Source organism: Carlito syrichta, unplaced genomic scaffold (assembly GCF_000164805.1).
Source record: "Carlito syrichta isolate Samal-C Ts95f unplaced genomic scaffold, Tarsius_syrichta-2.0.1 Scaffold301625, whole genome shotgun sequence".
NCBI classification, from domain to species: domain Eukaryota; kingdom Metazoa; phylum Chordata; class Mammalia; order Primates; family Tarsiidae; genus Carlito; species Carlito syrichta.
This window is the reverse complement of record NW_007245721.1, coordinates 393,988-420,180: the sequence shown is the minus strand read 5'-3', so window position 1 is coordinate 420,180 and position 26,193 is coordinate 393,988. Positions and strand designations below refer to the sequence as shown.

Below are 26,193 nucleotides of genomic sequence, written 5' to 3'. Positions count from 1 at the left end.
CTTGAGGGATGTACCTTTCCCTTCAACCAGACCTGCTGAAGAGTAGCTGAGTGGGGACCATAGGAGAGACCCAGACTTCAGAGCCCAGCCCTGCTTGTTCTTAGAACCCTAGGTTTGGGTCATGCTGAGACACTGTGGATGTGTCCCTTGTCTGGGCCAGGAGTGTTGTTCAGAGAAAGATGATTCCCCAGACTTGGGCGGGGTGCTGCCTCCAGGCCAGGCTTCCTATTCATTCTAACCATCTCTCTGTAGCACTGGCACCTGGGATTGAGGGTGCCTGTGGCTCTGGGCAGCACTCCATATCTAGAGCATGCGCTGCATGGGAAGGTGATGCATGGGCAGAGTGAGAACCTGGCCATGCGTCCACCTGGGGGGCTCCAGGTCTTCCCAAGAAGAGCCCCCTGGCCCCAGGCCAAGACTGAATCCTCCACCTGTGACTGGGTCCTGAATGAGGTGCAGCACCGTGCCTGAGTCTTCATCAGTGTTGAAGCAGAGGGCATCGTCTTTCTCCGGAACTTGGATGATGAAGTATGAGGACTGGGAGCACATCAGACCAAGGGCTGGCTTCTGGCACCTTAGACTGTAGCTGGGGCCTCCCTGAGCTGAGTCTCTAGATGGGCAGGAACGCTGTGCCCAGGACCCTGAGCCTTCACCTGGGGCAGGGGAGCTGGGGAATTCACTGTAGTAGTTAGGGTTCTGAGGAGGTTGGTAGTCAGCTGTGGATGCCAAGCGAGAGAGGACTGAGCTAAGCCAGCAGCCCTGGGAGACGCCGGGACCCCACCTGGAGTTGGCTCTTGCCCCTCCCCTTCCTGCACTCTAATGCCCTTGCCACCAAACCCTCGATCTCAGGACACTATGTGCATCTGCATGTCCCTAGAACAGATTCAGGAAAGACCACAGAGGGGAAGAGGGCAGCGTCAAGCTCCAAGAAGTTCAGGAAGAAGGCTGCAGTAGCTGGCATATGAGTGGGTACCCCCAAAACCCATAACTTAATTATAAAAAATTATATATACACGCATGTTTAAACTTCTGTCACCTTCTAAGCCTTCTACATTTGATGCAGTACACCTTATCTAGATGCATTTTCCACTGCTCAAAATAGTTTTTGAACGTTGATTTTGATGCATTTTAGTGCTTCTGCCATTTTTGGTCTCACCTCTTCCACATCGGCAGAACGTTTCTTTTTGAGGACTTTTTTCATCTAGGAGGAAAAAAATAGCTTGGGGCAAAATCTGGTGACTAGAGGTTGGGGCTCGGGGGTCGAAAACTTTTGAACAATCATTGTTGTGTGGACAGGTATTCTGGTAAACTTCTCATCATGAAATGGGAAACACATTGAAAGAATCTCCCAAAAAATTGTACTGAAGCTGAATGCAGCCTCTCATAACAATGCTAGCTGGTATACTGATGCTGATGGGTTTCTAGGTCACTTACCTAGTGTGAGAAGCCTGTAGTACAAGGGGCCTGCCCTTCCAAAAGATAATTGTTTGGGGGGGTTCTCCCTTCTATACCATCAAGGCCATGGAGGGTACCACAGATGTACCTGATGAGAAGACAAAGGGCAGTTGTGAGCAGGTTCCTGGGGTTTTGTCTCCCTCAAACCCATGCCTTCTGCCTGTCTTGGTGGCTAGTGGCCCCAGTGGAGTCCCAATGTTGCCAGATAGAGGTGGAAATGTGGCCCCAAAGCTTAGGTTTTAGAAAGGGAACACCACAGGAACTAGGGCTGGTGGCAATAGTAGTATAATTTCATTGCTAGAGACAGGGCGTTTTGATGTGGCTAAGATGCAAGCCAGGGGGTCATCAGTGTCTCTCTCCTAAGCAAGGCTAGCAATGGAATATGTCCCCACTTCTGAACTCCCCACTACCCAGCTGAGATGAGTGAGGTTCACAGCTGTCAGTTGTTCCTTGGTAGTGAAATACCCACCCTCCCACACACCCACACATACACATGGATGCACATACACACCCACGTATATACGGGCACATTTGTCAGGGTGTTCTGAAGGAAAGGTGATGGCCCAGCCCAAATGTGTTCCTGGCACAGATGGAGGTAGGGCAGGACAGCAGGATCTGTGGGGGGCCCTGTCCATGGTAGGGGGATTGTAGGGGGCAGGCTCCAATTTTATGGTGAGAGAGACCCAGAGCCTTGTGGTCCTTGAGCAAATAGACTCAACCTCACTGTGCCTCAGTTTCCTCACTGTAAGTTGGGAATCATAAAAAGACCTTCTTGGAAGGTTGCTATGGGATTAATGGAGTATAAGTGGCTGATGTGCTAACTTGTTATTTTTTCAAGCCACAGCATACTCTCATTCTGACTGTCCTCGGGTAGGGGAAGTCACCCTCTATCAGCTGATGGGGACCCTGGGGCTCAGAGAGGGACAGAATCATGACCTGGAAATAGAGCTGAACAAGTCCCAGGTGTCCTGCATGCATGCTGGCTAATGAGGAAAGGCCCCTCAGTGCTTTCTTGTCCTCTTTCTGTGATGCCCACCCAGCTGCTAGCTAATGCTTATCTTCTGCATTCACAGGCACAGCAAAGGGGGAAGAGAAGAGATGCGTTAGAAGCCACAGACTACTGCTGTGGGACCAATGTAAACAAAGCCGGTGGCTGGAGCAGGGGCCAGAGTTTGCTGACTGGCCAGCCTCAGCTGTGGGCCTCCTAGCAGCCAGCCATTCCCGCCTGGAACCAGGAGCTCCTGGAAGCCATAGGCCTGGCCCGGATTCTTACCTCCCATGCCTCCCCATGCTACCTCCCCCCACCACATACTCTGTGTCCATTGCAGTGGACATCTGGGACACCCTTCTGATTGAGTAGGGTGGTCTGGGGTCTGGTTGTGGAGGCTTGGTCCCAGCCCCCTGCAACTTTCAGAGATCCGGATGCCTGGTAGCCTGCCCCAGACCTAACTTATAGGTTGGAAGTGCTTCTTCTTGCCTAATTAAGCCCTTTCATGCTACAGCCTAAGTCCTTTCCCTTGAAGCGGCCCCTGGGCAGTGTGCCTCATTTACTCTTATCCCTTTAGATATGCAGAGATGTCCTGTTCACCCCATGCCCTTCAGTATATGCTGACTGCTTCACTCTCCATGCCACTTTCCCCAGCCCTTGGCTCCTTCTCCTCAGCCTGGCCTACGCTGCTGCTGGGTACCCAGAACCCAGGGTCCTGAGGGGAGACCTCTGAGTTCTGGCTTCCACTCCTTGTGCCCACCTTCCCCAGGGTTGTCAGCAATGACCAGTTGGTCCTCATTGTCCTCAGGCTTGGTCACCACCATGGAGCTCAGCGGAGTCACAAAGTGATACTTGAGGGACAGGTCCAGGGCCTGGGCTGTAAGGTTCTCTTTCTCTTCACTATGGGCTTTCTTGCTGTGAGGGAGGGGCTGGTCAGGAGGGTCAACCCAGAGAATAGCTGCTGCCTGCCTTGGATGCCCTGGGTCCCAGGGCGCCAGGAGCGCTAGAGGCAGCCAAGGCCCACTTTCCTCCTCCCCTTTGTGGGATCCTACAGGGTGGAGCCCACTGGAGCTCAGGAAAGACTGGCTCTCCAACACCTGTGGCATGTGGACTAGCCCTGTTTCCCTTCTGGCCTTAGTTTTCCCATCCATAAAATGCAAGGGGCTACAGCACACATGACTGTGTCCGCGTGCCATGTGCTGAGAACAGGCCAGACCCTGTGTAGTGCTTTATGAGTTTACCCACCTCGATGAGCACAGACTTCACCCTCGAGAGCTGGCCCAGCTCTACCTTTTGGGAGCTGGGGGCTGGAGTCCTAGCCTCCAGTTCTGTTCAGGCTCAGATTCACTGGGCTGTGTTGTATGGGGAGTGGTGTGCTGAGGCCCTGACCTGCCCTCAAGGGTACTCCCAGGCTGCTGACCACCATGCTTGCCCACTTGAGTCTTGGGGTGACAGGCCAGGGAGTGAACGCAAAGGACTCCTTACAGACTACTCTGCAAACAGGTCCTTGTGCTGGACCAAATGAGGGCAACACAGCTGGTGCTGAGCAAGGGGTGCCCCCTCCCTGGGGTATGGCCAAATCTTTCTCCTCTTGTGCTCCCCCAGAGCACAGCTAGCACAGGAGCAGGTACAGGTAGGTGCTGGGACAGTATGGGGCCCGGTTCACTGTTTCTCCAGCAGCTACTCCATGGTTAGGTAGGCCCAGAGTTGCTCGATGTAATCCCCAAAAATGTATTGCCGCTCCTACAGGGCCTTCTCCATCTCCTCCATGTCTACCTCTTCTGTGAAGGTCAGGTGGATGGCCTGGGGCAGGGGTAGAAGAGACGAGGGGCTAGAGTCAAGTGGGTTGGGTTCAGGGACAACTACACCTGGACCATCAGTCGGCACCCTTGGCTGGAGCCCCTCCCAGCACATGTCCAGGCCCTGGTCCAGCTCACCCCATGGCCTTTCACATCTGCCTTAAAGGCGTCCTTGCACTCATTCACCCGGCTCCCGGCCACCACAATATCAGAACCATTGTAGAAGTGCTGGTAACTGTTCTGGGTGAGATCAAGGATGGCGTTCTCAGGATGTTCCAACTACGCCCGTCAGCAGTGGGTTGGCCACCTCCTCGTAGAAGCCCTGCAGTTCAGATTGGGACAGATAACCTCAGGCCACAGAACCAGCAGGGAGAGGTCAAGGGTGGACAAGCTTCCACCAATGCTATAGCCTGATGTTCATCCCCCAGGACTGGGCCAGCCTGGCTCCTGATTTTCATTTTTCCTTGGCCCTGACTATGTCCTCTGGCCTGTGGGAGTCTTCACTTCCCTCCCTCCACAAGCTCCTAGGTAGAAACCTGGGAGAAGAGAAAGAAAGGACAGAGTTCTTGACACACAAAAATATTTAAGGAATGTCTGTTAGAAGGAAAAAATGAAGAGAAGCAAAGCAGACTAGAGAAGGTATTGTGGAGGGGAGTGCAGAGATCTGAGGCAGTCAGGGAGGCGCCAGGCTGCCGCTGTAGGGGTGGAAATGCTCTTGGTTACCTGAGAGAGGAACAGATGGTCAGATTCAACAAATACAAAGGACATGCAGCTGGATTTGAATGGCAGATAAATAATGAGTTTAGTATGTGTAAGTCTGTTATGGGTTGAATGTGCACTCCTAAAATTCAGCGTTATTTGGAGATAATGTCTCCAGAATGAAGTCTTTAGGTGGGTCCTAATCCAATATGGCTGGTGTTTTTTATAAAGAGAAGAGATTGGACACAGAAGGATACATGTGCAGACCAGGGCCAAGATGACCATAGACAAGCCAAGGAGAGTCGCCCAGGACAGACCCTTCCATCCTAGTCCTTAGAAGGAACCAACTCACTGCCACACTGATCTGGGACATCCAGCTTCTGGAATTGGGGGACAATACACAGTACTCTGTGGTACTTTGCTATGGCAGCCCTCGTAAATGAATACAATGTCCTATGCAATATTTGGAGCATACTTACACTAAAGCTGAGTTCACTGTTTTTCAGAGATTCATATTTAATCAAATGTCATGTATTTGCTCTGACAACCCTACTATAAAAGTAGGCCTGTTCTGTGTAGCCTGAGGACAAAATCAGACCACTATTGATGGGTCACAGGTGTTCAGAGGTAGGTTTCAATCCAAAACTCTAACAACTGAAATTGTCACATGGTGGTACAGTTGCCTCAGGAAGTAATAAGGTCTTCATTCCTGGAAGTGTGCAAGATAAGGCATACCTGCAACTGCAAATTGGCATCCGAGTTCTCATAAATGTGCCAGGCAAACTCATGATTCTCCAGGACCATACTCTTTAGGAAGTTATAATTCAGATTGTGGCCAAAGCCCAGTTTATACAAGGGGAACGTACCCCTGATGGCGTTCCACACATTCTCTTGGATTTTTTCAGGATTGCTCACACCTATAGGAGAAGAGGATATTCACACTCCAGCCACAGTCCTGCAAACTGGCTCTATCTGGCCCAGTTCTGTCTGGAGAGTTCTGACTCCCACACATGCAGAGCTGGTAGGGTCACAGCCATGAGCCCTTGTCAGGAGCCCTGGCAGTAGGAGGCAGTACCCTGCCCTTGAGGGGCTCCCCGGCCTTGGGAGACCCTAGAAAGAGGCCTGAGGTTTTTAGGTAGCCATGTACAGAGCCAAGAGCAGTAGCCAGAGCCACAGCATCTCTCACCAACATTGGCATCTCCGTCGGTCAGCATGATGACAATGAAGTGCTCCTCTCTGGGACTCTGTGCTCCTCCCGAGCCTTGTTCAGCATACTGATGCCCCTCAGCAGCCCATCATTGATGTTGGTCACTGGGACACAGACAGACAGCACCGTGGGAAGTTGTCCTCAGGATGCCAGGTGCAGGGAGTCTGGAGTTGGGGAGCCCGGGATAGCAGGCTCTGCTTGTGTGCCCAAGGACCCTGTCTGTCAGTACATGGTGGCACTCAGCAAACACTGAATAAATCAGTGCATGAACCAGCAAATGACTCACACCTTCAAATGGTGATGCGAGGGCTGCAGAAGGGTGAGGGCCCACGGTGATTGTAAAGCAATTTGGCAATCAGTCTGATGGTCTTGCTAGGGGCACAGGGATGTGGTGTAGACCTCACACATGCTTTTCCATAAGAAACAGGGCCAGGAGGAAGGATTCTTTGTGGCCTTCTTTTACTGGGACTTGTAGGGTGCCAGGATCATGGCTTAGACACAGAAACAACGGGTTTTGTAGACCACAGAGAAGCCACCCTATGTCCTGTCTTCAAGTCTGAGGACTGCCTATTCCTCCCTCTACCTTAGCTCGTGTCTGTAGGGCCTGCTCATGAAGGGAAGCAGGCTGCTGGGGTGGGGGGCAGAGGAAGGAGCTGCTAGCAGGCGAGTCTGGCCCCTCTGCCCTTACATCCTCTGTCATTGATGTTCTTCACAAATGTCCTGGCCTCCTGGAGGTTCTCTGGAGTGGCCTGGACTAGGTCCTCTTTCCAAGTAGTCACATCTCCACTGAACAGGATGAAATTCAGGTAGTCTTCTTCTTTCATGTCCTCCAGGATTTTGAGAGGGCATCCTTTGTCTGAAGGAGAGAGACACACAGACAAGAACCCAGGAGTGGCCCTGCAGAGAGCCAGGTCTGCACCAGCAAGCCATGCATGAGGTTTGCCTAAAGTGGGCAGAGGCCTTGAGCCTTCTTTTATCCTGTCCCCACTCTCCTCCTTCCCCACAAATAACAGCTTTTTATTCCCACCCCAAGACTTGCCTCTTGTGCTAAGGAAAGTACCTGCTCTAATTTCCTACCAGACATGGAACCACTGACATCAATCACAAAGGCCACATTCTTGGGTACTATTGGAAGGCCTTGGGGTGCAAAGAAGTGCACAAGGTAGCCATTGATTATCTAGAAAGGGGAGAGAGAGAGACAAAGGTGACATCCCTTAGCAACACCACATGGACTACTCGTAAATAGAAGCCCAAGAATAGACGTTCCTATGCCACCCTTCAGGGGGTGCTGTACAAAGGCTTTATCTAGGCCATCCCATGCCATGTAGGAAAAGTGAGCCTTGGGTTGAAGATGGAGGGCAATGCACTATATGCAGCCGCAGCCCCTTTTGCACCAGCCCACCCACAATGATGGTGAGTCGACTCCTGTGTATCTGTAAGTTGGCTGGAGACTCTGTTCGCATTGTAGGTGATGGTGAAGCCTCCGTTGAGGAGGGAGTCTATACAGGCTGGGCATGAACGCTGTTGGTCTAAACTGGCCTTGAAGGCTACATGGCCCTGAGGGATGGCAACGGAGAACCTTGCTCAGCTTGGCCTGGCAAGCTCTGTGGAGCAGAGGTGCTGCCACCACAGGGAGGAGCTCTTTGGCAGATAGAGACCAATAAGGGCTAGAGGCCTGGGCAGCCCTGTCCAATACCTGGTGTACTCTTCAGCCCCTAGGACCCAGTGGAGGCTACTGTTCACCACGATCTGGTCCATCTGAGCACTGCTTTGGAGGACATGGGGCATGAGTCCTTTCTGATTCAACCTTCCTTTTCCTTTTATATTTTTAATTTTAATTTTTATTTTTTTTGAGTTGGAGTCTCACTCTGTCACCCAGACTGGAATGCAGTGGCACGCTCCCGGCCACCGCAGCCTCACCTGCTGGGCTCCAGCGATCCTTCTGCCTCAGCCTTCCAAGGAACTACAGGCGCGCGCTACCACGCCTGGCTGATTTTTTGATTTATTGTAGAGATGAGATCTCGCCAAGTTGCCCAGGCGTGTCTCAAACCCGCACGCTCAGGCAATCCACTCACCTCAGCCTCCCAAGTTACGGGATTACAGGCTGAGCCACCGAGCCCGGCTTATTTTTTTATTTTTTTAGGGACTGGGCTTTCTATGTTGCCCAGACTGGTCTCAAATTCCTGGCCTCAAGTGATTCTCCTGCCTCGGCCTCCTAAAACACTGGAATTTCACTGCAGGCATGAGCTACCATGCCCCACTTATGTCTCCCTTTTTGCTGGCCCACACACCCCTTAGCTCAGCCTATCTTGGAGCTCTGCACTGAGGGGCCACTTAGGGAGGCAAGTTTTGCACCATAAAAAGGAACTTCTTGTAGGGTGGTTTGGAATGTTGGAGTGTTGATGCCAAGAGAAGCGGAGGCGGGAGAGAGGAGAGTGGCCAGCGGGGAGAAGGCTCTGGGCAGGGATATGGCTCTGCAGAAGCCAGCAGCCCTGTGAGTATGTGCTCCTCAGACCTCATCCTGCAAGTCCTGAATGACTGAGGTCCGTTGTTTATATAAACATTTATTCATGTACTCCCCATTGGCAATAAGGGCCCTGAAGAGCTGGGGGCCTTGGGGGCTGGGGCAACCCTCCAACCTGGAGAATGGAGTTATCTCTAATTGGTCATCACTCTGTGTAGAGTCAATAGGTCTAAATTACTGCCCCTGGCCTTATCTCCTAATCTTCAAAACAAGGGCCATAACCCCTGCCATATGCCCTTCCCAAGGTGGAATAAGACTGGGCTTTATAAATTGCTCCCCATCCTCCCAGTACGATTGAGATCCCCATTTCTCTGACAGGTTGCCAGCAGACCCCTGCCTTCAGCATTCTCACTCCTGACCGCAAGTGGGCAAAGAGTAAGGTGGTAGTTGTAGACTGATCTCCCCTGCCCCACATGCATGCATCAGAAAAGTTCTGGGCAGGGGATACCCTGCTGGGATCTGTCCCTGTTCCCTATGTACGACAGGCATCTACCACATTTTTCCTGAGAAGGACTTGGTGAGGGCACTTTCCAGGAGGTCATTGGTGATAAACATGGCCTCTGCATCCAGCATGCTGATGTCCTGGGGCTCGAAGATGTCTACTTCAATCTGAAATGGCCAAAGTAGAGACATGTCACTTAGTGACTGCAGAGTCACCCTTGGTCTGTATCAGTCACCCTTGGTCTGTATCGCCATAGGCCCTTCCCTACACTCCATGCGGTTTCCACAGGAGCAGCAAAGCAGCTGATTACCTTGAAGTTTTTGACCAGCTGCTTGGGCTGGACCTTGAGGTACATCTCGAACTTGCCCTTGTGCCTCTTCAGCAGCTCCTCATAGGTGAGCTCAAAGGTGATGCTGCTGCCCGCAGCCACATTGATTGAGACTGTGAACTTCTCCAGCTTCTTCTTGAAGGCCCCGAACCAGGTGGGAGAAAGTGACTACTCCAAAGACTGCACAAGCCCACCCTTCCTCAGTCCTGGGCTCAAGTCCCAGCCCTTTGCTTAAGGAGACCCCTAACCATTCTGAGCCTTGGTTGCCTCAACCTCAACACAGGAGAGGGAAAAATTGTGAGTACCTTTTGCTGTAACAATAATAATAGCAGTTGTTTGTAGCCCTGAGGTCCCTTGAAGCCAAGGCATTCTCCTTGGCCTGGGGGTCCACACTCACTCAACCAAGCCCACTGTCTTGCCCTGGGACACAGCCTTTTCATACTGCTTCTTGGCAACTTCCTTTTCCTTGACACTTCCAGGGTAGGTAATGCTGTCGATGGTCCTGCAGGATAGAGGGTTAAGGAGGGTCACATTGGGCCAGAACCTTTCCTGAGCCTAGTGCCAGCAGCCATGGTGGCACCCACAAGGTGAAGTTGGTGATGAAGGCTGTCTTGGGCAGCTCCACGTCAAAGGAAACCTCCTTGGCCATATCTGCACGGTTGATGGCTCTTGTGGTGACAACATTGTGAGCAAAGCGAGAAGTCACCTTGCAGCTGATTTGGGTACTGTAGACCTCGATGCCATCAGTCACCTGTGGGAGAGTTGGGCAGAGATCAGCCAATCAGGGAGAGCGGGGAACCAGGTCTGCAACCCGGCCACCTCCCTTCCAAACTTCCTTGCAGGTTCTGAGGCTCCTGCCTAGTGAGCAGCCCCTCCTTCCTTTCAGTATTTCCTGTCTAAGGCCTTGGCCACATCCCTGTTCCCCACATTCCACTGCCCACCATTGTTCTGATGCTTGCTCTGCCTCCCCAGCTCTGTCATCTGTTGACACACAGCTGTAGCCTGTGAGATCTTGTTCTGCCTCCTCTGCTCATCCTGAAATCCAGGCGTGCCCAGGACTTCAACCTGAGAACACCTGCCCCCAGCCCCTCCTGTCCTTCCTTCACCACACACTTTCCTTCACACACACCCCAGGCCACCTCCTGTGTCCTTTGGTAATCTCCTGATTCTGTCTCCCAAGCAGGAGTTTACTTCCTGTGCCAAGGCAATTCCCCAAACACCCTCTCTCCAACAGGGGTGTTGGACTGAGGAAGGCCCCAGGGAGATGTTGGGGTTCAACAGGGATATGAAGATGCCTCATGAGCATGTGAAGGGACTGCTTCACTGTGCATTCTCAGCCTGCACACAGGGCCAGGTACCAAGTGCTGTGTGTTTGTGGAAGGAAGGGATGTCTGGATGGGGGGCCTTTCTGGGCTGCATCTCACGAGGCTGGAGGGGCTAGAGTTCTGTGGTGCTCTTTCCCAGGGTCTTGTGTCATGTGGGTGTCTTCCAGGCAGGGGCCAAGAGTTGTTTGCCAGTTGGGAGGGACCTGCTGTTATGGCCCACATCTTTAGCAGTTGGGCAGCCAGCTCCATCCTGCCCTTCCCCATCTGGCCCCATTCCCGGTGAAAGTTCTCACCCCTTCCGGGAGGCTCCGTTTCTGCAAAGACACAAATAAACAGGGGATCAGGCCAAGGCCAAGGTCACATGGCCTGGGGGAGGCTCTGGGCTGGGATCAGGGTTCAGCAGTGCCCCTGCTCCACACACAGACCTTGAGGGATCTCCACATGTAGGGACCCTCCCAGAGCCATATGTCAGAGTAGGAAGAATTCTGGATAGACAGAAAACTGAGGTCCAGAGAGGGACAGGTCTTCAGGTCACCCAGAGAAGCAGGGCAGAGAGAAATGAACTTGGTACTCTCTCCATGTTCCACATACACCACCTTGTTCTGTCTCTCATTCTGCCTTCCCTTGTCCCTCGGCCTTTTAGGCCTCTTCCCCAAGTACCCCTACCCCTGTCACACTCCACCGGACTCAACTCAATGTTTTATGTAGATCTCTGCACTTGTCTAAGGCTTGGACCCCCACAGCTCCTTGGTGAGCAGTTCATGGTGCACTGCTCCTTTGACAGGTAGGGAAACTGAGGCCCAGAGAGTTTAAGAGTCTTGCTCAGGGTTAGACAGCAGGATAGTATAGGCCTTGGCTGGAGTGCACTTCCCCAATGTCTAGCTCTGTTTTCAGTCATTCAGTGCCCAGCCCTCTGCCTTTTCTTCACCCAACTTAGATGACTTGTCCTCTATGGTACCTTCTACCTGTTTGACACTCAACGCCTAAATGATGAAGAGAGGTCAGATTCACCTCAAGCTGGAAGGGGCTCTTCAGGAAGTCAGAGACCACCATGCCAGAAAGCAGAGCAAAGATGAGCCAGGGCCACCAAATGGACACCATTGCTGACCACGCAGGCCTGGCCCATGCTCCTTATATGAATAAGCCTGGTGTTTTCCAAGCAGGGTCAGTGACCTGCAGCATGGAGTGGGAGTAGTGGAGGCAGGAAGCTTGTCCGGGAAACTAGGCATGGGCAGAGTAATGGAATCCCAGATGTGTGTGCCTGAGAGGGCTTCATCAGGCTCCACTCATGACAGGATGGGGGCCATGGAGGTCCCCTAGAAATGCAGGAGCCGTGTACTGACAAATGGGTGCTGGAACACCTTGGTGTGCATGTTGGAGATGAGTATGGAGCTGCATTTGAAGCAGATGGCATCTCAGCATTGCTGCCTCTTGTCCCTACCACTGATGTGGTCTCTAGTCTGGCCCCCTGGATTGCAGTCTCTCCCTTCCAAGGCAGCCAGGGCACAAAACCAGACCCATTGCCCACAGGCTCAGACCTCCACAGTGGACCCCGTTTCTCATTACCCTTCTATGGTGTGTTACTCAGGAGAGCAGGCCTTCCTCCAGGGCTCAGGGAAAGGACAAACCCTGAGGCCTGCAGCTCAGCTGTCTCTGTGATTGGCTCCAATGTGCTTGCTCTCCTCCCACTAGCATGCCCTGCCCTTCTGTGCATGTCACATCTCTCATCTCTCTGCCAGCCCTCGTGCCTCCCCTCCAGAAGCCTTCCTCCTCTGTGCTTGCTCCAAGCCCAAGCACCCTCAGGGCTGGCTTTACCTATATGTCATGACCTTATGTTGAGGCTTGTGTGCTCTGGTCGGATTGCCCCCTCAGGATGCAGAGCTCCTGGGGGGCTGAGCCTTGTCACTCAGGGCCCAGCCAGGAACTCGGACCACTGATATGATGTTCTCAGCCTCTTGGGGAGTCATGCCCCTAAAAGTCTCCAGTGAGGCTGGGCTCCAGTCTCCAAGACAATGAGAGTTACAGGGGCAGGACCTGGTCCCTCTCAATGGGGGCTAGGACCTCCAGAGCCATGTCAGGGCCCTGCCAGTTCCAGTCTCTCAGGGCAACTGCCATATGCCCACCATCCCCATGGCTTCTCTGAGCAAAGCTGACTCTGTGACCCTCCCACTGGGCTCTTACAACTGAATGGGCATAGGCCAGCTGACTTATGGGTTGTGCCATGGCCTCGCTGAAAGTTCTGGGCTTACCTGTGAGATTTACGGAGAGAGTGGGTTGTTGGGAGCAGAGAACAGAAGCCATGAGGCAGTTGGAGCCACAAGGAGGGTATGGACCAATGACTGGAAGAGGTAGAAGCCACAGAGCAATGGCAGAGAGTTGCCAAGTCAGTGAAATGTGGCAGAGCAACAAGTGCAGCTGTTGAGGGGGCAGCTGCCATGCTTGAGGCCCGACTGAGCAGTGCCTGTCTTCCTCGGGCCTCCCAAACCCTGATGCCAACCCCCACTGGCAGCAAACCTGAGAGATCAGATCTAGAGGGCACTGACACCTGGATGTGGAGAGAAGAGCCCTGGAAGCTGCAGCCTAACCTTGCTTGCTGGCCCCTAGGACACCCTGTTCACATGATCATTTTGGCACCTGTGGCTACTGACCACTGGGTGACTGGGACTGTTGCTCAACTGCTGTTGCCCAATGTTGCGCATCAGCTCTTCCTCATGGCCCCACAGCTGCCTGCGGAGCTTCTCCCACCCCCTTTCATCCAGGCTACCGCCTCATCCTCTGCTGCTTGGAGTCTCGGAGAGGGACAACTTGAAACAGGTATTCTAAAGACACTCAAGAGGCCCTGAGGCACAACCAGGGACTGGGAGAGAACCAGAGTCATCATGCAGAACTTAGAATTGGGCAGTTGCTCATATCTGTAATCACAGCACTCTGGGAGGCCGAGGGATTGCTTGAGCCCAGGAGTTGGAGACTAACCTGGACAACATAGCTAGACCTCATCTCTACCCAAAAAAAAAAAAAAAAAAAAAGCCAAATGTGGTGGCACATGCCTATAGTCTCAGCCACACAGAAGGCTAAGGCGGAAGGATTGCCTGAACCCAGGAGGTCAAAGCTGCAGTGAGCTGTGATTGTGCCTGCTACCTGCAGTCCAGCCTGGGCAACTGAATGAGACCCTGACTCAAAAAAAAAAAAAAGAATTGGTCAGAATCTAAGAGATCTTCAGGTTTGCCCCATTTCCATTCTACAGGAAGGCATGATGAGGCCCTAACTGGGCAGGGCCTTACCCAGGGGGGTCTAGATAGCTGACAGCCTGCAGCTCTCCCTCAAGAAGCCCAGGGTACCTCAGAGGCACATTGACTGTCCTACAGCTTGCTGCTGAGGGGCTGCGTTCCATGGGCCTGAGCAGCCTTTGGACTCAGCATGTGTGTGATTGTTCTGGGTCCTCAAAAGTAGTCCCTGGCCAGGCTTGGTGGCTCAGCCTGTAATCCCACGCTTTGGGAGGCTGAGGTGAGTGAATTGCCTGAGCCCGTGGGTTCGAGACCCACCTGGGCAACTTGGCGAGACCTCATCTCTACAATAAATCATAAAAATTAGCCGGACGTGGTAGCGCACGCCTGTAGTTCCAGCTACTTGGAAGGCTGAGGCAGAAGGATCACCGCAGCCCAGCAGGTCAAGGCTGCGGTGGCCCGGAGCGGCCACTGCACTCCAGTCTGGGTGACAGAGTGAGACTCCAACTAAAAAAAAAAAATGTAGTCCCTGTCCTAATGGGCCCCTTGTGAGCCTCATCTGCAGTAAGAACTATATAGCAGTCAACAGAGAAAATGCAGAAACCTTTTGGAAAGGAGTGGATAGGAATCCACCCACCTTTACACAGAGGGCTAGTGGCTCCCCAAAGTGTGGGTTCACCTCTCAGTACACTGTGATGTTGCATTTTAACTGGATCCCAAGGCCAAGACAAAGCAGAAGACCTAATGGGGTAATTTCAGGCATTCAGGTTAGGTGATGTTCCTGGTGCCTTGAAATCACAGCTTCTAGGCAAGGGCTGTCTCTGCCTTTGAGAAATACTAGCCTAGCTGTCAGAGGTTCCCAGCATGGAAACGGCTGAGGTGGAGGCCTTGGCCCCAATAATACAACCTCCTGCTCCTGGTAGGACTTCTTTAGGACCACAAGTTCATTTAGATGAACTTTTGCATATGTTCATTTTTTTTTTTTTTTTTTTGAGTTGGAGTCTCACTCTGTCGCCCAGACTGGAGTGCAGCAGCCGCTCCTGGCCACCGCAGCCTCGACCTGCTGGGCTCCGGCGATCCTTCCGCCTCAGCCTTCCAAGTAGCCGGAATTACAGGCGTGCGCTACCACGCCTGGCTGATTTTTTGATTTATTGTAGAGATGAGGTCTCGCTGCCCAGGCGGGTCTCAAACCCACGGGCTCAGGCAATCCACTCACCTCAGCCTCCACATGTTCATTTTAAGTGAATCTTTAGAATATCCAGAACCAAGTCCTGACAGGCTTTGGCCATGAGCCTCCCAGCTGAATAGAGTAGTTATATGAGAGTAGTAAAGTGCACAGACAGACGAGTTCAAATCCAAGCTCTGCCACATACAGGCTGTATGGTTTTGGGCGAACAACCTAGCCTCGGTTTCTTAGAGCTGTTGGGAACACAGACTTGGGGAATTCAAGTAAGGTACTTAGAACAGTGCCTGGCTACAGGAAGCACGTGCCTTTTTGTGCTGCTGGAGTCCTAGACCTGCAGGGGGAGCTGTGTGCAGGGGGTACTCAGGGCACATGGAGGGCATGGAACCAGGCAGCTGCAGAGAACAGGGGAGGGTTGGTGGGAGGAAGACTTGCTTCTCCTGTCCCTGGGTCTGCTATGATCCCTGAGCCCTTCAGAGGGCAGCATCTTGGGCCATCTCCCTGCCATCCTACCTCCCAAAAAGCAGCCAGCTTTGAGCTAGACATAGTCTCTCTTTAATGGAAGGCATAGGTGCTTTGATACAGAGGATCAGCTTGGTGGGGGAGGTGTGTAGCCCAGACAGTAGGTCAGGATGTTGTCCTCTTCTGCTTTGGTCCCAGGGAAGACAGGCATGCTGGCTAGAGGGCTCAGAAGATGTCAGGGACGATATAGTCAGTGTAAATGCCATCAATCAGCCCAGCTCCATTGTTGTGGATGAACCAGCAAGACACCTCCGCCCCATGCCAGGAGTCCTTGCTGTAGTCTTTTTGCAACCCCCTGGGGAAAGATAAGTCACTTGGGGTCACCTTTTGGACCTGATAAGGTAGCACCTTCTTAGGGGATCTCCCCACCCATGTGACACCTGGAGGAAAGCCGGGACCAATAATAGCAAATGCAAGGCAGCTAAGGTAGAAATGCTGGGAGGGCAGTCTGCCTACCTGGTGACTGTCAACCGGTGGTTCTTCACCACCATCGTGGCATCTGGCTTTGCGGGATCAGAGCCCGGGTGGAGGTCGGACACTTCAAAACCAAAGGGGCGGAAGAATTGTCCTGGAAAGATGCGTTGAAGCAGCAGTTACTATCTTGGGGGACCTGCTTCTGCCTTGCACTCAGTAGGTACTCACAGGGGGCTTGGAAAGTTGCCTGAACATTTCTTGTCAAGGACTTGATTGTTTCTGATAAATCTTAGCACCAAAAATTGCCTTGCCCACTTGCTACCGAGGGGGAGACGTATTTCCAGGGGGCTCTACCTCCCATCATTTTTAGCCAATCCCAAGGGGATCTGGCTGGGACAGAGGTATGAGGGGCAGGTGCCTACAGAGAGCTGTGCCCCACTCACAAGGTCCCTAAGAGCCTTCAGGACCTCTCTTCCTCAAGCATTGCCAGGTTCACTTAAGCATTGTTTTACTGCATGTTTGCAGCCTTTTCAAGGGATAAGAACCTCACCGCAAAACTCATTTTCAGAGCACTGAGCCTTGGAGGCCGTGTTGGAGCTTAGCCTGTCTTGGTGCCCAGCTAAAGAACTGATACACAGCCCCAGGACCCAAGCATCCACTGGCTTCAACACCCTGCCCCATAGCCCTGCCCGCCTGGCTGGCCATACCCAACAGCCCATGCGTTCGGGCTGACATCCGGTGACTGTCCAGCACATAGAAGCCCAGAAAGTCCTGGTGGACCGCGCTCCCCTTCCATACTCGGTGCAAGACGACCTCAAAGGTAGCCCCATCATCCACAGACACCACCAGGTTCCTCTTCTTGTTGATGGTCACCACCACTCTGCAGGGCCAGGTGGTCACAAGGTCAGTGGTGGTTGTACTGCATCCCTCTTCTCATCCTGTATTCTCATCCTCTGAGACCCAGCTCTTATGACTATCCAATCCCCCACCCTGTATTTTCACCCCTAGATGGTTGGCTATTACCTGACCCACATGTCTTCCCTCTTGTTGCTATTGTGTGGGGGACCCTTAAAGTGTGCCAGGCCCTGTGCTAAGCCCTCTATGCAAACTACATCATTCAGTTCTCCCTCTGACCCTATGGTCCAAGGCTCAAAGAGGTTAAGTAACCAAGGTGGCACAGTTGGTAAGCAGTGAAGTCAGGACTCAGAATTCAGCCTGTCTGTCCTCTGACTCCAACTCATCATCTGGGTCTTCCACACTGGACTCTGTCCACCTCTTCCTGTAGCTCTGTTGCTCAGTATCAGGCTCTGGTATTCAGCAGAGTTTGATGAATGAATGAATGAGTGAAGGAAGGAAAAAGTACGTGGCAAGGCAGGTTAAGACAGGTGCCGAGTGGGACACCCAGAGAACTCTGGGGTTTAGCAAAGGAAGAGGGTGTGAGGGCTTCAGGGAAGAAGTGGCCTCTGTGCTGGGCCTGGGAGGATAAGCTGACTTTGCTTGGTGGAGAAGGGGGTGGCATTTAGGGCAAGGGTGCCACGGGGGCCCAGGTATCAGGCACCCGGGCCCAGAGCACATGTAAGGAAACCAAGGGAAATGGAGGGCAGATGGTCCACAGAGCCTGACATTTCTGCACAGGCCACAAGAGCATCATTCGCTGACACTGCTGGGGAATGAGGGTCCTACAGGCTCAGTAGCAGAGCCCTTGGCCCAGGCACCTCCTCCCCTGCTCCTCTCCCTGACCCTGGCCTGGTTACCTGTCCTGACGCAGCGCAGCCTGATCGTTCCAGGAGAACACAGGCCCACCCGAACTGGGGTTCAATGTAATGTTCTTAGGAGTCACTTCCAGTTGAAAGTCTGTCTTGGGATTTGCAATCCCCAGCCGCCCGAAGTACGTGCCCGCATGCTGCTCAGGGCTCCTGGCTTTGCTGCCAATGAGCTGCCCATTCACTGAGAAGCCTGCAATGTGGCAAGGGTCCATCTTGGTTAAGGAGAGGCCTGGCTTTGCTCAGGGGGTGGTTTCTTCCTGAGAGGCCCCCACACTCCACCCGTGCCACTCCAACTTTGAGGATCTCACCTCCTATGGGGTCTTGAGGACTGGTCCCACACATAGTTCCACCTTCTTTTCCTCCTCACCCACCTGCTATACTCAGCTTTCACTCTGAGCCCTGATGGAGGTCTTGCCTCCTCAAGGACAAACTTGAACCTGCTTCTTCTCTATGGCCAACGTCCCTCACACAGGAGCAGGTTCATAGTCATGCTGGAAACACATTGTGGGGCTTCTTCACAGAGGCCTCCCCTGACCTGAAGGGCCAAAAAGCCCCTTCCCCAACCTCACTATCCTAACACAGCATGCCTCACACTCTGAACTCTTCACCTCAGAATATGTTTCCCTGTTTGTCTTCTCCCTTCTCTAAACACTGTGAGAGCAAAGACTGTCTTGGTTCCCACTACACCCCTAGCTCCAAGTAGGGGCTCAACAAACATTTGCAGATGGATCAACTGAATTGGGAAGGCAGGGGGAAGGAGGAAGAAGGGGCCAAGGGATGGAGTCATTCCCCATCATTGAGGCACTACTGGGAGAGAGGCACTCTGAGGCTCTGCTCAGCCATGCTGTGGAGAAGGTGGGCAGGACCCCTGCATAATTTGCAGGACCTAGTATGAAATAAGAATGAGGGGCCCTTGTTAGAAAAAATTGTTAAAGGTTTCAAGACAGCAACAGAAGACCATTAAGCTCAGTACAGGCCCTTCTAAGCATAGGTCCTGTGTCTGCACCGGTCACACACCTGAGAAGCTGACCCTGTCTAGGGTCAGGGTGGGAAGGCAGCAGGCAGATGCCAGCCAGGTGGACAGTGCACAAGCAGTGGGCTGTGGAGGCCTTGGCTGCAGTTCTGTCTATGGCTGAGTGTTGAGGACAGAGGAGCCCTGATCCTGTTCTGTCTGGCAGAGGTGTGATGTCCACCATACCTGTGTCAGGGTCCTGTACCAGGTTCAGGATCACACCAGGATCCTCGTTGATGTTGAAGCACAAGCTGTCCTCTTTCTGGGGCACGTAGATGATGAAGTGGGGGTCAGTGTCCACTGGGGGCATAGCATGTAGTCTGTTATATTGGGCATCAGGCAGATGAGGCCAGGGGCAAGGGTTCAACTAGGCAGGTCCCAGAGAGAGACGGCCAGGCAGGGTAAGTCCCAAATAGGGGCATCCCTCAGGCCCTTCCAAGGACTCACCACCAGTCACTTGGTTTGGCAGCCGCTGGATGTTGGCGCTGGAGTGAGTAGGGGAAGGTTGTGAGGCTGCCAGTACGAATGCTGATGGGCGAAAGTAGACAGCATTTAGAAGGGAGGCAGCTGGGCCTTCCTTGGAGCCACTGATCCCTTTTCTGATGACCCTTCCTTCACAAGGGACTGGCCTGAGGTCACAGGACCAGGGACCACCACTGAGCATCACATGCCTGGTTCTCAGGACATGGGGACATAAGTTTGGCCCAGCAAGGTTGGCTGACCCCTCTGTCTCCTCCCACTGGGACCTGGTGTGGCATAGGCCAGGCTGCTCAAGGGGGCTGTCTAAGGATTCCCAGGCCAGGTGGTGAAGTCAGCTGGAATGGAGGAAGGAAGACTTGGGCAAACAGGGTGATAACCGGGGGCTTTGGTCAGGACAGAATTCACAGTCAGGACCAGCAGTGTGTGAAGGAGAGAGGGGCAGAGATGTGAGTGGTCAGGACGGCTGCCACTTACTCCTTCTGTGTCCCACCATCTCTGTAGAAGACAAGGACATAGGTCAGTGTCACCCACGGCACCCCACACAAAAGGCACGCAGCTCAGTCTACATCAGGCCTGGTCCCAGCCCTTCTCCTGGAGGTCTCAGCCCTCCCCCTTGGGGTCTCAGCTCTCCCCCAGGATCCTGCCTCCTCTTAGACACACACTCACAAGGAGGGGCCCAGGGAAGGCTGGTGGGCATCTGAGTTGCCCAAAGGCCTACGAAGCACAGAGAGTGCAGCAGACAAGGAGTCTGCAGTGAATTAGAGAGGGATGTCTCAGGGAGGGAAGAGCCGAGGAGTGGATCAAGGAGGAGGTGGGATGGAGAGCTGCGTGCCCGGGGCTGGAGCATGCGCCACCTACCGAAGTCCCTGCTGAAACCAATGGATTTAAAACTCACCCAAGGGCAGAGAATCTGGAAGGGGGGAAAGGGAAGAGAATTAAAGCACCCACGAGGCTTTTGGCCCACAGGTTCTCCCTCTGCAGACCCCTGCCGTCCATACCCTCGGGTGGTTTGTCAATGGTGGGCTTCAGGCCGTCCTCGTCTGCCATGCCCCTGATGGTCATGGAAGTCAGTGGGGTCACAAACTGATAGGCCAGTGACATCTTCAGAGCCTGGGATGACAGGTTGGCTCTCTCCTCCCCCTCCACCTTCATCCTGCATGCAAGAAGGACGTCAGCTCTAAGCCCTTCAGCTCAGGTGATGATGGACTTGCACTTCCTCATCCTTTCACCCATTTGTTCACTCACTCACTCATTCAACAAACCCACATTAAACACCTGCAGTGCCCAGCCCAGCTCAGTGGGCACTTAGGGTACATCCTTAGGGACCTCAGAGTTTAAGAAAACTTGGAGATCTGGCAGGGTTGAAGGGCGTGCCTCAGAGACACATTGAGCATTTAACAGCTGTGAGATCCAGGTCAAGGGGTCTAACCTCTCTGAGTCTCAGTTTGCTCATCTGTTAAATGAGAATAATGAGGGAATTCCCCCTATTTAATGTGTCTAGACATTAAGTGTGTCTGGACACAGTAAACAGCAGCCTCCCCCTAGGCAGCTCAGCAGGAGTAAACAGTGGGCTGCCCTGTGCCTGCAGTAGGCCTGTCCCGCCTATTGACTGACTGGTTGATATTAACTCAGGGAGTAAAGGAGAAGAGAAAAGTAAATCTGACCTACCCACAACCTCAAAGACCCAGAACCACCCCTTCTCTGTTCACCTCCAAGGGTGGGGGGGCGGGGGAAGGGTGACTCGGGTGGGCAGTGCCTACCCTGGGCAGCTACAGGGCCATACCGCTTGGCCAGCAGCTCCTGGATAGTGAGGTAGGCCCAGAGGCGTTCCACGTGGTTCTCTAGCATGTGGCCACGCTCTCGGAGCAGTTTCTTCATCTCTTCCTCATCCACCAGGCAGGTAGTCCTGAATTCTTGGCCCTCCTGGGAGTTGAGATGGGGAGAGGGGCTGTGTGCTATGCTGAGCACAGCCCTCAGCAGGTGCTAGAGGCTCTGGGACCTCCTCCCATCTGGTCTCTGAAGCTCTGTTCTCAGCAGCACCCTCTTTCCTGAGCCTGTTCTCATCCTCATTCGCTCATTCTACAAATGCTTGCCAAGCACGCTCTGTGAGCCAGGCTTGGCCTACGCCCTGGGGATACCATGAGATGGGTGGACCAGACCCTGCCCTCATAGAGTTACTCTCTCTGGGGGAGGCCAACAGGCACCCAGCTGTATCCACTATGACCCACTCCTCCTAATGCCCACCATGTTCTGGCTGGGCTTCACCAGTCAGCTTGCCATAGCACACACACATGCCTTGTCTCCCCAGCTGCAATAAAAGGGCACCACTTCTCAAAGGTGTCCTGTGCATCAGGCATGGCATAAGGGTAGTATGTAGATGATTTCACTTATTCCACATAACACTCTAGTGCTGTGTGGTACAGAAAAGGAAACAGAGGTCTGGAGAACTGAACCCAATGGCCCAAGGACACCTAGCTGGTCAGGATGGGTCCAGGGTCCAGCTCAGCTCTCCTTACTCAAAACTTGAGTTCTGAACCCTCAGCCACACTATGGGATGTGAGTCCATGTCCTGGAGGGCAGGGCTCAGGTCTCACATGCCTGTGACCACCCCTGACTATCACCACATATGTACACATGTGTGCATGCACTGCACCTTGGCACAAAGTCTAGCACACAGTAGGTATTTAGAAAATGATTGCAAGTGAGAGGAGAGACTGCCTCTTGCTCTCTCATGCCCTGGGAGGAATGATGTGAGAAATAACAGGCAGTCCATCTGGGGCCAAGAGAATTCAACTATTCAAGGCCATGTTGGTCCCATCCTGCCTGTCCAGCCTGCAGGAGGCTGCATGGAGAGGTGTTCAGGCCTGGAGTGTGTGTGGTATGGTGGGGGTGGGAGCACTACTCTGGTGAAAGAGAGGCCCCTGGGGTGGACGGGAGTGGAAAACAGCGTGGGTTTGGAACCTTTAGGGTGCTGCATTGGCCTCTCCAACCTCCATGACCCACCATTTACCCCATGGGCCTGCACGTCAGCCTTGAAGCTGCCCAGTTTGTGGTCAGCAATGCGCCCGGCCACCATGATCTCCGAGCCTTCATAGTACTGTTTATGGCGGTGCTGGGTCAGGGCCGACACAGTATCCTGGGGGTACTGCAATTCCACATCCACCAACAAGGGTCTGGCTACCTGGCTGTAGAAACCCTGCAGGAATAGGGCGGGTACAGTCTCAGAGCTGAGCACCTTGGGCACCCAATGGGAAGCCTGGCCACAAAGTTGTGTGCCAGGAATCCCCAATTTAGAGAAGGAGTCTAAAGCTCAGAGAGGTGAAATAGCTGACTAGAGGTCATGCAGCTGATTGGAACGCTGCACTAGAGCTTTCTCTGCCTTTCTAGGCTGATGGACAAATGGCCACCAAGGCTGGGTTCCCCTGGGCATGCCATTGGCAGTACACGGGGCATGAGGGGAGACCTGCAACTGCTGGGCGGCGTCACGGTCTTCGTAGATTCTCTGGGCCCGTCCGTTGTTCTCCATGGACATGACCTCCAGGAAGTTAAAGTCCACGTTGTGGCCGAAGCCCAGATTGTAGAGCGGGAACCTGCCCCGGATGGCGTTGCGGACGTTCTTGAGGATTTGGGAACGATCCGTCACCCCTGCAGCCACACACCTGGGCAGTGACGGGATGCTGGCCCGCAAGCATGTGGGGCATGAAGGGGCTCTGGGGAACACTCCCTGGGGTCCAAGCCTCCCATCTCAGACCATCTCTATTCCCCATGGCTGTCTTGAGGCATCTTCTGCCTCAGGCTCACCTGGGTGACTGCAACAACTGCTAACAGAGCCCCTCACAGGCCCCACCCATCTGTATGACTCTGTCACAGGTAGATCTGATTCTGTTTGAAACCCTCCCATGGCTCCTTGCCTTGGCCTGCAAGGCCCTATCAGCCTTCGCGCCCTTGTTTCTCCCCACTCTGCACCTGCCCGCTGCTCCCAGCAGGTCTGGCCAGTACACACACCTTCTTTTTGCTCTAGCTGCCTCCTCTGCCAGGAATTCCTTTCTCTTTCTCCTCTTTCCAGACTGAGATCAGGAATCACCTTCTCCAGGAGGCCTTCCCAAACCCCACCTGGGCCAGGTGCCCCTTGTCTGTGGTTCCACAGCCACATGGAACCCTGTTTTTTCAGGGCCCTCAGCAGGGTATCTGCTCTAGGTCTGCCTCCTGCAGTGGATCCTGGGCTCCTCAAGAGCAGAAACATATCACTTTCCCTTGGTATCTCTTCTTATTTCCTAGTCCTATGCTCGGCACACAGCAGGTGATAAATAAATAGTTCATTCAACTCAACCTAGGAATTCAGCCCATCCTCCAGGGACTTGTGTAGCCCCATGTCATGGAGAAATGTCCCCAATGTCTCAACTCACAGGTCAGAAGTACATCTTGGAGCTCCAGCAGACTTTGTGGTCTGAACTGTGTTTTTAGAACAGTGCTTGACTTCACCCTGAGCATTTCTGCCCCTGATGAATCTCCAGTTATCAGGGTTCCAGCTTCAGCTTGAACAGCTTGGATAACAAGGAAATTGCTACCTCCCAAGGCAGCCCTCAAGGTGCTTACCCTCTGTGGGATCGCCGTCTGTCAACATGATGAGAATCGAGGCATGGTTGCTGAGCTCTGGGAGGCTTTCCTGAGCTTTGTTCAAGATCTCAATCCCCCGGAGCAAACCTCCATTCAGGTTTGTGGCTATAAAGGAGAGAAAGCATACCAATATGCCCTTATCCCAATGGGACAGAGGTGACACCAAGGTGGCCTGAGACCCTCCCACCTTACCTTCGTCCAGGGAAAAGCCCTGCACAAAGTTTCGAGCTGCTTGCAGGTTGGCTTGGGAGGCTTGTACCAGTGAGCCCCTCCATGACTGCACTTGAGACCCAAAGAGGACCAGGTCAAAGTAGTCTTCTGGGTGCATGTCCCCCAGAATCTTAAGGAGTGCCTCCTTGGTCTGCAAGGACAGGATCGTCAGTAGAGGGACTGGGCCCCATGGTGGCCCCAGTATAGCACCTTCCATAAACATGAGATACCCATTTCAGAGATCCACAGTGGACAAGAGGAGGGGATAGGGCAGCCAGGTGACCCCAAGAGAAGAGCATCCTGTTAGGCCTTGGGGGTGACAAGGGGGATGGAGAAGGCCAAGGAACCCAGCATGGGGAAGAAATGATCAGGAGCTCTGGAGGGACAGGATCAAGAAAGAGGACTCCAGGGCCTCTGCTTCCAAAATTCTGCTTGTCCACTAGGTTCTCACTGTACCACAGACAGGACACTCTGATCCCTGTGGGCAGTGGGCCATGCTCAGCTGCAAGGTGCCTACCCATTGACCATAATCACTATCCTGGCACTTTCAGTGCACAGGTTTCCTCTACTGAAGTGCTTCCGCATGAGAAAGGCCATGCTCCTGTGGGAACCATTGTCATTCCCATTTTTGCCACCAAGGAGAGGTGAATGTGCTTGCCCAGGGTTACAGAGTGAGGAAGTGGTGCTGATTCCAGAGCCCCTTCATAAATCCCAAACCAGACTCCAACAGCAAAACCAGCATGGGGTGAGTGAGTGATGGGCTGGAGATGCTTCTGCACGTGCTGCTCAGTGCTGCAGTGTACCTGCTTCACTTTCTGACCTCTCATGGAGCCACTGATGTCAATCACAAAAACCATGTTCTTGTTCATGTTTGTCAGGTTTTGGGGGGCAAAGAAGTGGGCAAAGTAGTTATTGGCCACCTGAAACAGAGGAGGATGAGTGAGGCCTCTCTCACAAGCACCCCTTGCTGGCTCTCTGGGTCTTGAACCAGAAACTCCAGGCTCACCAGGAGGTTGCAGAGGTTTTCTCGATTGACGTCATAGGTCACCTTGAAGTCCCCGTCCAGCAAGGATGTAGAGCATGTGGGGCAGGTCTGCTGCTGGCCCACAGTGGGGCGGAAAAACACATGACCCTGAAACCGTCAAGAGTGTGAGCCATTACTTCTTTGTGCAGCCACAAACAGAACGTTTGCAAAGACGATGTAAGAAGGTGCGTGCATGTGTATGTGTGTGTGCGGTGTGTGAGTGTGTGTGTGTTTGCGTGGGCACAGAAATGAGTTGGGTGGGCCACTCATCTAACTGCTGAGAGTGCACACCCTTAGGTGGTAGGAATAAAGACCCACTTCTCAGCTCAGAATTCTTGGGGTTTTCTACAATAAGTGTCATCACTTTGGATATAGCAAAATGAACAAAAATCATAGCAGTATGACAGCATGAGAGACATCAGTCAACTCAGCCTGTCAAGGGAAAAAGCAACACTGCTTTTTCCAACATTGCTGGAAAATGAAACCCACTGGGGTCGGCAAAGTGTGGACCCCAGAAGGAAGGTCCTGGAGTGCAAGCTTAGGTCTGGTTTGAGTTGGTGTTGGTGCTCAGAGATGCAACAGATGGTTTTTATTCAATACTGTCTATATTTCTGGACTTTCTACATTTTTATTTAAATAATTTTTAGTTTGCTATAAAAGTAAGATATGTTCAACAAAAAAAGAAAAAGGGAGCTGGGCATGATGGCTCACGCCTATAATCCCAGCACTTTGGGAGGTCTAGGTGAGAGGATTGCCTGAGTCTACTGGTTCGAGACCAGCCTGGGCAACTTGGTGAGACCTTATCTCTACAATAAATCAAAAAATTAGCCAGGCATGGTGGTGCGTGCTTGTAGTTCCAATTACTTAGAAGGTTGAGGTGGAAGGATCACCTGAACCCAGCAGGTCAAGGCTGGGGTGGCTGTGAGCATGCCACTGCACTCCAGACTGGGCGACAGAGTGAGACTCCAACTCAA

General features: G+C 53.0%; 2 protein-coding genes across 3 annotated transcripts in view; both read right to left on the bottom strand.

The window, feature by feature from the left end:
* ITIH3 (inter-alpha-trypsin inhibitor heavy chain 3) overlaps positions 1–11,868 on the bottom strand; it is a 13,658-nt gene extending 1,790 nt beyond the window's left edge. The window contains 20 exon segments of the mRNA XM_021710882.1: positions 368–537; positions 1,157–1,201; positions 1,512–1,543; positions 3,204–3,358; positions 4,110–4,246; positions 4,381–4,515; positions 4,517–4,564; positions 5,677–5,858; positions 6,128–6,166; positions 6,169–6,252; positions 6,837–6,992; positions 6,995–7,004; positions 7,209–7,325; positions 7,601–7,707; positions 9,170–9,281; positions 9,425–9,577; positions 9,845–9,944; positions 10,027–10,193; positions 11,061–11,081; positions 11,749–11,868. Coding sequence (XP_021566557.1) covers positions 368–537; positions 1,157–1,201; positions 1,512–1,543; positions 3,204–3,358; positions 4,110–4,246; positions 4,381–4,515; positions 4,517–4,564; positions 5,677–5,858; positions 6,128–6,166; positions 6,169–6,252; positions 6,837–6,992; positions 6,995–7,004; positions 7,209–7,325; positions 7,601–7,707; positions 9,170–9,281; positions 9,425–9,577; positions 9,845–9,944; positions 10,027–10,193; positions 11,061–11,081; positions 11,749–11,868 — 2,090 coding nt within the window.
* A 3,847-nt stretch (positions 11,869–15,715) lies between these two features.
* Positions 15,716–26,193, bottom strand: part of ITIH1 (inter-alpha-trypsin inhibitor heavy chain 1) — a 14,700-nt gene continuing 4,222 nt past the window's right edge. For both annotated transcript variants that reach the window (XM_008054976.2, XM_008054977.2), the window contains 16 exons: positions 25,202–25,327; positions 24,999–25,115; positions 24,178–24,346; positions 23,965–24,090; positions 22,832–23,013; positions 22,379–22,564; positions 21,152–21,291; positions 20,367–20,521; positions 20,264–20,278; positions 19,843–19,863; positions 19,336–19,416; positions 19,075–19,188; positions 17,865–18,066; positions 16,818–16,990; positions 16,153–16,264; positions 15,716–15,991 (listed from right to left, as the gene is read on the bottom strand). In XM_008054976.2, coding sequence (XP_008053167.1) covers positions 15,862–15,991; positions 16,153–16,264; positions 16,818–16,990; positions 17,865–18,066; positions 19,075–19,188; positions 19,336–19,416; positions 19,843–19,863; positions 20,264–20,278; positions 20,367–20,521; positions 21,152–21,291; positions 22,379–22,564; positions 22,832–23,013; positions 23,965–24,090; positions 24,178–24,346; positions 24,999–25,115; positions 25,202–25,327 — 2,049 coding nt within the window. In that variant the 3' untranslated portion in view covers positions 15,716–15,861. The remainder of the gene's footprint in view (positions 15,992–16,152; positions 16,265–16,817; positions 16,991–17,864; positions 18,067–19,074; positions 19,189–19,335; positions 19,417–19,842; positions 19,864–20,263; positions 20,279–20,366; positions 20,522–21,151; positions 21,292–22,378; positions 22,565–22,831; positions 23,014–23,964; positions 24,091–24,177; positions 24,347–24,998; positions 25,116–25,201; positions 25,328–26,193) is intronic.